The sequence below is a fragment of the Chrysochloris asiatica genome, unplaced genomic scaffold (assembly GCF_000296735.1).
Source record: "Chrysochloris asiatica unplaced genomic scaffold, ChrAsi1.0 scaffold00077, whole genome shotgun sequence".
Classification (NCBI taxonomy): domain Eukaryota; kingdom Metazoa; phylum Chordata; class Mammalia; order Afrosoricida; family Chrysochloridae; genus Chrysochloris; species Chrysochloris asiatica.
The window spans coordinates 11681595-11692559 of record NW_006408595.1 but is presented as its reverse complement, the minus strand read 5'-3'; the positions used below and the strand labels follow the sequence as shown (position 1 = coordinate 11692559).

The 10965-nt window shown below is 35.0% G+C and overlaps 1 protein-coding gene across 1 annotated transcript in view; it reads right to left on the bottom strand.

Moving 5' to 3' along the window:
- The window catches only part of ARID2 (AT rich interactive domain 2 (ARID, RFX-like)), a 254138-nt gene that overhangs the window by 29130 nt on the left and 214043 nt on the right, over positions 1-10965 (bottom strand). Inside the window, exon 16 of the mRNA XM_006865323.1 lies at positions 9252-9400. Within this exon, the coding sequence (XP_006865385.1) occupies positions 9252-9400 (149 nt within the window). The remainder of the gene's footprint in view (positions 1-9251; positions 9401-10965) is intronic.

Here is a 10965-nt window from a genome sequence, read left to right as displayed (position 1 = left end):
GGGGGGGCAGGCTTGCAGAGTATACCCCTTGGTTGGTTGATGATGCATGCCACAGTTTTCATAGTTGGCCTGAATCCCTGGGCCAACCAAATAATCCTTTGGCTATTTGATGTTGCATCGAGGGGACTGTAATCATTGCAATGAAACAAAATATGATAGGATGAATGTAAAACTGATGTTCTCCCATGTAAGCCTCACAATAAAAATAGGTGAAAAACCTGAAAATTAACAACTCTTCTTAGATCCATCAGGGGATTGATGTCATAGGGCAAACTCAAATCACGGCCATGAAAACCTAAGAGACACAATTACAAAGATTCACAGACTACCTGGAGCAGAAGGAGCTGGAGTCATCCACCTGTAACACCTACACAGTTACTGACTTACTTCTGGAGGCTGAGGGCAGACTTCTGAGTTTTATCTCAAGAAGTCCCATGAGGTTGTCAAGGTGAAAGATCAGGAAAACCCTCTTCTTCTTTAGGCAGGGACAGGTGAGATATAACCACTTGTGAAACAAGCAGTGCTTCATTCTTCTTTAAAATGGTCTGCCCTCAAGGGATCTACTTCACAAGAACCTTATTTGACCAGGAGGAAGGGCAATTAGGTAAACAGAGCCCCCCTTAGCCTTCTAGCAAGGAGAGGAAAATAAAAGACAAACTTTTATGAATACAACAGCCCAGGGATTCAGGCCAACTATGAAAACTGTGTCTTAAGATTACAAAAAGCTTTAACTCTCCAATACTTTATGACCACATCAACCCACATCAATAGGACTCCAATACAAAATGGATTACAACTTAGAGACAACTGCAAGATACAGACTCTACTTAAAAAGGAATGTCTACGGTAACCCAAAGGCAAGAAAGCACTAAAAAAAAAAAAAAAAAGACATACATGCATACATGAAACACCATAATATAAAAGAAGAACACTAGAGGAAACTGAAGTTTTTGGCACCTATAGTAAATATTAAACATATGCAAACTCCTCACTAGATAAACATAAATCCTCACAGTTAAATGTACATAACATGTAAGAACAGATGATTAATACAACCAGAGAGATGGAAACCTAAGAAAGAAAATGCTGATGGTGGTTGTGAACTACCACCTAGTTGGTTCTGACTCATAGAAACCCTGTATGCAGTTCCTGAGGCTACAAGCATTTACAGAAGCTAAAAGCTTCATCTTTCTCCCCCAGAATAGTTGGTGGATTTGAACTGCTGGCCTTGAGGTTAGCAGCCCAACACTGTAATACACCACCAGAGCTCCTTAAAGGAAATGCTAGAAACAAACAAAAAAATACTGTTAAAGAAATGAATGCCTTTGATGGACTCATCAGTAGACTGGGACATCACCGAGAAAAGAGTAAGCAAGCTGGAGGGGGGGTGGGGGAGTGTCAATAGAATTCTAAATGGAAAAGCAAAGAGGATAAAGAATGGTAAAAAACACAGCAAAGAAAAAAGAAAGTTGGCGGGGGGGCACAGTATATCATAAACTATGTGACAATTTCAAAAGATATAGTATAAATAGAAGAAATAATAAGTAAGAGACATTGAAACAGAAGATATATTTGAAGCAATAATGGCTGAGAATTTCTAAAATTAATTTTAATAATAATTTTAGTTTCTAAAATTATTGACAAGACACCATACCACAGATCCAGGATGCTTAGAGAACACCAAAGTAGGATAAACATAAAACAAAAATCTACATAAAAGTATATCATGTTCAAACTTCAGAAAACCAAATACAAGAAACTCTTAAATGAAGCCAGAGGGGTGGGGGAAAATAAAAACAAACCTTACCTATACAGAAACAAAAATAAAAATTAAATTGAATGTTTCTTCAGAAACTGTGCATTTGAAAGAGCAGAATAAAATATTTCATTGTTCAATGATAAGATTTGCAAACCTAGATATTTTTATGCAGGGAAATTCTTTAAAATTATATGAGAACAAATGACACAACTGAAAAATGGACATAGGACCTAAACAAACATCTCACCAAAAAGGAATAAAAATAACTAACAAGCACATAAAAGAATGTAATGTCATTACTGTTGTTGGTAGTAGTGGTGTGCCTACTGCAACTCATAGCAACCCTGAGTAGGGTTTCTGAGGCTGTAAATCTTTATGGGAGCAGAACCTGGTTGACTTTAACTGCTGATCTAGCAGTTAAGGTTCCAAGGTGTAATCTACACCACCAGAGTTTACTTACTCATTGTTGAGTCAAGAGTGAGAGAAGACCTTCAACCTCAATGAATGAAGAAACTGTGGCTGAAGTCTACAAATGGTGGAAGACCACTGTAGAATAACCATTAACTTAATAGCTACTGAAGTTGGGATCTTACATGGTTGTCCGTTTTCAATTTTGAGCAAACAATTTGGCCTCAGCAAACTTTCAGCTTGATGGGTGCCAAAAGTGTTGCACTAATCGGCTAGCTCAAAGAAATGATTTAAGCAAGATCAAAGCTAATGCAGACTATTTTGTGGAACTAATCATAACCTGAAATGAGTCTTGGGTTTACCAATACAACCCAGAAAGCAAGGTACAATCAAAACATGGTTTTGAGAGATCTGTTGGGGCAGTTAAATTCAAGGCACAGGTCAGTTCAGAATGCCATTAAGACTAATTTTGGGGATTCCAATGGGTACTTTTGATAGATTTTCTCAAAGGAGATAGGATGATCATGGGGCTTATTATGAAGAAATTTTAAGAAAAAGATTATAGGGTGGATGGGGTAAGGTTTCCCAACAAATTCTCATAGGACAGCCCTTGTTATTCTTGAAGGATGAGCAGACACATTGTCATAACAGAAACAAAATTCTTAGTGTAACTTTCTAGTCTTTTTCTCACCAATGCAGTTTTCAATTTTGTTAAAACTTCATCATATGTCCCCATGATTTGTCCTTTGAGAAAATCTGCTAAGAGTACTCATTGGAATTCCAAAACTAGTCTTCATGGTATTCTGAGCTGATTTTTGTCTTGGATTTAACTGGCCCAGCAGAACCCCTCAAAACCACATTTTGACTGAAACTTGCTCTCTGGATTGTATTGGTAAAACCAAGGCTCATTCCAGGTTACAATTAGTTTTACAAAAGAAAGATCTTTTCTTTGAGCTAGCTGATTAGTGTAACACTTTTGGCATCCATCAAGCCAAAGGTTTGTTGAGGCCAAATTGTTTGCTTAAAATTGAAAATGTGGAAGGTACCATATGATTCAACAGCTATCACATCAATGGTAATTCTATGATCTTCCGGCACCAGTTTCTGGGCATGAGCCAGTGTCTTCATTCATTGAGGTTGATGGTCTTCTCTCTCTTGGCTAATCTTTGAGGACTACCTTCTTTATAATACTTGATCCTTCAAAAAAGTATTGTTTAATGTAAACTTTTTGCAAAGTTTCATTGATTTGGTAAGATGTCCATTTGAGATTTGTTAAAAATCTGGTATTAGCCCTGATCTCAAAATCGCTTTTTTCCATGGCACAACAAAACATCCTTTTATTTACAGCTTCCTTGGAAACACTATACAGGGTGGCTAGGAGTCAGAACCAACTCGACAGCACTTAACAACAACAATGAGATAAAGGTAACTGTAATGCTGAGAAAACTTATTTGCAGCCATTCACTGATTGCAGACATGTTTAAACATGTTTTGTTTGGAATAAACTCATCCATGTATGAACTGTAACCCTAGTAGCAATATTTTCTGAGTTACCCTAATATATGAACAATTCACAAAGGAAGAAATGCAAATTAAAAGGGCACTAGTACATTATTTTTCACCCAATAAATTGCCAAAAATCCAAATATGGGGTAACACTCTATCTTTGTATGTCTGTGGGCAAGCAAATGGCTATTTCCATATCTTGCTGGTGGGAATATAAAGTGGTGAACTATTAAGGTAAAAAGCAACAGTCTGTAGCAAGATAACATATATTCTTAGATCCATAAGTTCCACTTCTAAGGATGTGTTTAATGTGTCTAGGAGCTGTATAAGCAAAGATTGAAAAAAAAGATAATTTATTAACAAAGCAATTCAATAGAACACTATTTTTAAAACTGGACACAATACACAATTAAAATGGCTATCAATAGGAGGGAACTGGTTGACTAAAGATGATTTCATCTATAGAGCAGAATACCATCAAAGTGCAAAAAGGAATGAGTTTTATCTTTATATACTATTTTGGAGCACCATCCAGGAAAATTTATATTGCTGTGAAGTGTCATTGAGTCAGTTCCGACCCATAGTGACCCTGTATAGGGTTTCCGAGGAACAGCTGGTGAACTTGAACTGCCAACCTTGCAGTTCAAACAGCTTTGCACTCTGATGCATTAACCCACAACGCCATACCAGAACTCTGGAAATTTTATATAGTCAAATTTAATAAACCAAAATATGGACCAGTGGATATAACATGCATATTAGATTCCTATTGCTACTGTAATGACCACAAATTTAGTAGATTAAAACATAATAAAGTCATTCTATTACAGTTCTGGAAGTCAAAAGTTGGAAATGTGTTTCACTGGGCCAAAATCAAGGTGTTGCTTGATTTAGGATCACACTGTCTAAGGAGACTCAGGGAGATTTGTTCTCTTGCTTTTTTTCAGCTTCATTCCTTGGCTCATAGCTTCTTCTTCAATCTTCAAAGCCAGCATTTTCAAATCTCTCTGTTTCCATCTTCACATTGCCTACTATCTGTGATTTCCTGTCTCCCTCTCATAAGGTAGCTACATCAGGTCCACTCAGATAATCCATGATCACCTCTCTAATCTCACTACATCTGTAGAATCCATTTTGCCACAAAAGAGGGATTAAAAAAGTTAGCAGAAAAACTGAAATTCTCCACAAAATGTTAGATATTTCCATATATATTGATGTGGTGCTACAGGATAAGCGATAAGCACTGGACTGCTAACCAGAAGGCTGGCAGTTCAAACACATCAGCCATTACTTAGAAACCCCGTACAGGGTTGCTATGAGTTGGAACTGACTGAGCGGCATGCCGTAACAATACATGTTTTGGCTTTGGTTTGTTTTACTTGAAGGGATTGCCTCATGCGATGGTGGGGTCTTACAAATTCAAAATTTTTAAGTCAGGCAACAGGCTGGAGACTTCTGCAAGAGTACATCCAAAGACTCATAGATCAGGCAATAGGGAAGATATAGAGTGGAGATAGATCAAAAGTGAGTTCTGCCATAATATCCATTTATAGTTTGAAAAGCAGAACATACCTAAGGAAACCTCAGTGTAGAACAACAACTAGTCTGGTATTTGGCCAAACTACTAGGAACCATAGCCTAACAAAATTGACAAATAAAATGAATCATCACAGTGATAGTTCTCGGTTGATGAGGCAGGATGTGGGCTTTTTTTTTTTTTGAAGGCGAGGACTTTATTTAGCCTACTATCATATGCATTTTCTTATTTAAGAAAGTTCTGAATATAAATATTTATATTATTTGCTTATATTTTAAAGATCAAAAAAAAAAGGTTATTTATAGAGAAAGGAAAGAAAAACAAAGGAATAGGTAGTGAAAGAAGCTACATTTCTTTGAATATACTTTGGTTTTACAGATTCAAATCTTGGAACTTTGTAACTATTTTATATAATTAGCAATTTAAAAAACTCTTTTAAAAGGTAAAAATAAAAGGAAGGAATGAACATTTAATATGTATCTGGTTAATGATAAAACCAGAGAGTAAGTATTCTAAGTGACTGAAATATAGTAACTTGATTATATATAGTCCTCAACAGGGCTCCTGGTGTGGCACTGCAGAACAAACTTTAGACTGCAAACCAAATTCAGCAGTTTAAACCCACCAGCTGCTCTTTGGAACCCTATGTTGGGTTGTTATGAGTCAGAAATAGCTTGAAGGCACTTTAACAACAACAGCCTTCAATAGGATATACCTTAAAAGCAAAATGAAGAGCCCCAAACTCCTGCTTTCAGTAATCATACTGTTGAAGGTAAGGTTGGGATTATTTTGAAGTTTTTTCATGTAGTATATAAAGTATATGACCAATTACATCATTATTGAGAAAAGGGAGTACTGGTATGGTGCTGTAGGATAAGCAAGAGACTGCTAACCAAAAGGTCAGCAGTTCAAACTCACCAGTGCATTTTTGGAAACCCTATACAGGGTCGCTATGAGTCAGAACCAACTTGACAGTACTTAACAACAACATTGAGAGAAGATTACTTTGGCCTGGGAGAAAGAAGATACAGCTATAGATGGATGATATTAATGAAGACACTGTAGCAATGACTGTGAGGTTGGCCCAGGACCTGGCAGTGTTTTGTTCTGTTGTTCGTAGGGTTGCTATGGGTCGGTACCGACTTGATGGTCCCTAATAACAACAATATTGAGAAAAGGTTATTTTGGCCTGGGGGAAAGAAGATATAGATGGAAATTAATGAAGACTCTGTAGCTGTTGTTAGGTGCCAACAAGTTGATCTTGACTCACAGTGACGCCATGTTACAGAGTGAATGGTCACATAGGATTTTCTAGACTATAATTTTTACGGAAGCAGACTGCCAGGTCTTTCTCCTGTGAAGCTGCCAAGTGGGTTCAAACAGCCAGTCTTGTGGTTAGCAATTGAATGCTTAACTGTTTGTGTCAACAGGACTCCTTGTAAGATTTTGTAGTACTATATTTGAATTCAAAGTATCAACATGAACTAACAATGAATTTTTATCTTTACAATACTCCCTTCTTCCAAAAAAATATGATACTTTTCCTAGTCTGTTCTCTAAAGAGGCAGCCTAGAAACAATAACTTAAATTGGTTCCTCAACTAAATACCATTTCTCTTTAAGTGAAACCAAGGGTCCTTGGAGAAATAGTTGACGCTAAGTGTGGAGAAGAAAATGTGTAAATTATATTTGGAACATCTTGTCATAACAGAAGCAAGAAAGCTTTCAAAGACTATATAAAAATCACAATTAAAGGACTTGGAAACTATCTTGAAGAGGTTTTCAATGGCCAAATGTGGGACAATTTAAAACCAAAAGGATATAATACTACAATGGAATTATTCCATTATTAAAAAATGTTTATAAGTTAGTTCAGAATGATAATGCAAAACAAACCTCATAGCTATTTTTGGAGAACGTTACTGAAGAATTCATTATTTTGAAAATTGTTAAGTTAGGGAAACAAGCATCTATCTTACTTTTTCTCTGAAAACTAATGATTCCTTAGGGAAACCAAAGAGTCAATGATGGGGAACCTTCTCATAATATTCTTTATTTACTTCTTGCATCTGTTTTCCTAAGTGCTGGGAGGGATCTTTGTATTTCTAGCACCTAGTGCATACATCCTAGAAGATGCACAATAAACATTTGAGGAATCAAACAATTATTAGCAAAGCAGTACCTATAAACAATGATTAAAAAATGACAAGCTCCAAGAAGACTTGTTGAGTCTGTCTTATTAAAAAAAGATTTACAAAAGGAAGGTATATCATCAAATTTTGTAACACTGACCCTATTAGCAAGATGGAATACATATTCAGATTTAGTAACTCTTTCAGTAAATGCTTTTTCTTGACATAAGCTAAATTATTTACCTAAAGTTGTTAGATTCAGACTTTTTTGTCCATAAATACGTATAAGAAGACTGCCTGTAGTCTATCAGGCACTCTTTGCTAATGGAAAAAACAAACAAATGAACAACAATAACAACAACAAAAATTTCCAACAAATTTGGAAAAAAAAAAAAAAAGGAATGAACAGAAACAATGCTGGTGAAAATAATTTCAAATTACATTATAATATAAACTAAAAACTTAAAAAAGCAGTCAAACTAAATGAAGGACGGAAATCGACAATCTAAAGTACTTTTCTGAAAAACTCTGACAAACGTTAAATTATGATCCAATCATGTATGTTATATATATATATATATGTTGTCAAATGCCATTGAGTTGGTTCCAATTCATAGGGACCCTGTATAGGGCTTCTGAAGAGTGGCTGGCGTATTTGAACCAACAACCTTACAGTTAGGTTAGTCTAGTGCTTACCCCACAGCACCACACCAGGGCTCCTTATCCTTACTAGAGAGGGAAAAAGATGAGGCTTTCTGCTCCCACAGAGATTTACAGCCTTGGGAACACTATATAGGATCCTCATGAGTTGAAACAGACTAGATGGCATTTCACAATAGCAACTCTTACTAGATACATTTTATTCTTTTTTCAATATAAAGAAAAATCATCATCAACAATAAAAAAGCCAATCAAATGATTTCATGACCCTGTAAGTTGTTTACAGTTTAATAAATACTGTCCTATAGAAAATTTCATACTATGAACCATCCCTAAGCTACACGGATAGCCACAACCCTTACACATATGTGTACATAAAATTTATAATGAAATATAAAGCCTATAATAGAGCAAGAAAAGAATGAGGCAATGTTTATTATTAGTTAAAGAAGAGTGAGATGAAACACTTGGTATCTAAGAAATGATGGGTATTACATCTACTAAGTAATGTATTTAAATTACTTAAAATTAAGATTTTTTTTTTGGTATTATTAAAAGTGTCTTAGTCCAGGAACTCTAAAGAGTGACTCAAGGAAAGAAGTCTTAGCTGAGACTATTTAAGGAACTAAGATTTTAATTTTAAGTACAGTAATTCTAAAGTTTCCCTTCAAGCCTAATAAAGCCTTATTTAAGTACAGCTCTACATGTTGTTGACCTTAGTTAGCAAAGCATGATATGACATGACTTTAAAAATAATTTTCAGAGTATCCACTCCACAACTCTCATTTAGTCCTGGTGTGGTGCTATGGGTTAACGTGCCAGACTGCAAAGCCGTTTGAATTGCAAGGTCGGTGGTTCAAGCTCACCAGCTGCTCCTCGGAAACCCTATACAGGGTTGCTGTGGGTCAGAATCGACTCGACGGCACTTAACAACAAAAACATTCTCTTCTTAACAGATGGTCATCTCTAACTTTTTACCATTCATAATGTATCTAGTTGTCACTAAGTTCAAGTCCTTTTTAAAAATGTTAAAATCTTTTCCATAGTCAAATGTACAATCAAATTCTTAACTGATTTTCTTATAAAAGATACCATTGCTGAAATACATTCCCAACTAAACTACGAGAAGACAATGAAGCTCCTTCTACCATTCATATAGATTTTCTTAGCTTAAGTGATGCTGTCATATAAATAGAAAAATATCAAAACAAAGATAACATTTATATATATAAAATGAAACTGCCATTTACTTTTTACAAGACTGCCACAGACACATGAAGTTTTGCCCAGGCTTTCTCAAGGGATCTCCATGCTGACTGGATCCACTGAATGGAGAAGGCTGAGAACTGTTAGGTGGGCCCTGCACTTGTACAGCTGGTGATGGTGTCACAGGAGTGTTCTGTGAAAAAGTAGAATACAGTTTGTGAAATTACGGTGAAAACATTCTTATTGTGTAGTATAATCTTTTATCTAGTTACATTCAAAGACATGAGCTCTCAAATGTACAATTTATATAGAAATATGTACTGTTTAAGCTAACATTATTTTATTAAACAATTAAAAAAGATAATGATTTCTACAAAGATACTTATCAAATTTGACTATTTTACTTAACATGGAAAGAGAGGCAAGATAACATTGTTATTACATTTATAAAAATATAAGTAACTTAAAATTAAGATTTTTTTTTGATATTATAAAAGTAGGTAGGTGTAGTGCTAGCTTCGGCAGCACATATACTAAAACTGGAAACATGCAGAGAAGGTTAGCATGGCTCCTGCACAAGGATGACACACAAATTTGTGAAGCATTCTATATTAATAATAATTTTTAAAAAGTAGGTAGGAATAATACAATTACAGATTAGGTGAGGAATAAACTTAAATGTACCCACTGATTTACTTTTATCTTCATAAAAACCAATCAAGTACAAATCACTATTTGCATAATAATTCTTATTAGACTTTTTCAAGGGACATAAATAATATATGGTAAAGATGTTAAGAAATGTTCATATAAAAATGTTATCAATAAAATGATAACCTGCATATGTATAACATTGCAAATACTGATATATTTGCAATAAATTGTGATTTTAATCTTTAAAGAAGTTGCTCAAATACAGGTTTTGACAGATGCTAGTAAAATGATTTACATTGTATGTAAAATCTTTTAAATTTAAACTATGTATTTTTTCTTATGGTCCACTCTTTTCTCTGCAACTCACATAATACTTAAAATTGCAATTTTAAGACAATTTTAGATAATTATGTTTTCTTTGAAGGCTTAACTCAGATTTCATTCATGACATACCACAAAGTGAAAAAGTAACTTTACTGGGAGTAGTTTGAAAAACTCTTAAAAATTGCTGAAACTTCAGATTAAAAGTCTTAATAATTTTTAAGAAAATTAGATAAAACAGAAATATAAGGTTGTAGAATATTAATGAAAAAAGAATAAAGTGCTGAATGAAAAAAATCTTACTTTTAGAGTAGGGGAGTGAATGACTTTGCAGTTTAGGAACGGAAGTCCCTGGGACCATCAAGGGAGAAGAGTGGAAGCAGTGATGCCAGAGATGGAGGCAGAGACAATGACGTAGAGAGATGTAGTGGCTGGGGACTCTAGATCCAGAGAGGGAGAGGGGCTGTATGCTAACGACAGGGAGAAGGGAGGCAGACTTGTATGGTATACCCTTTGGTTGGTTGATGATGCATGGAGGGGATTGTAACCATGGCAATGAATGATATATGGTAGGATGAATGTAAAGCTAATGTTCTCCCACTTAAACTATCACATAATTCACAATAAAACATTAAATAAAAAAAAAATCTTACTTTTGGGATGTGATTAAAACTACCTTCCTGCCCTTCACATTTTATACTAAAATGGTTAGTGAGAAAGTAAGACAAACATACATGAAAAGGTTAACATTTTATTAGGGCAAAGGAGCTCTGGTAGCGTAGT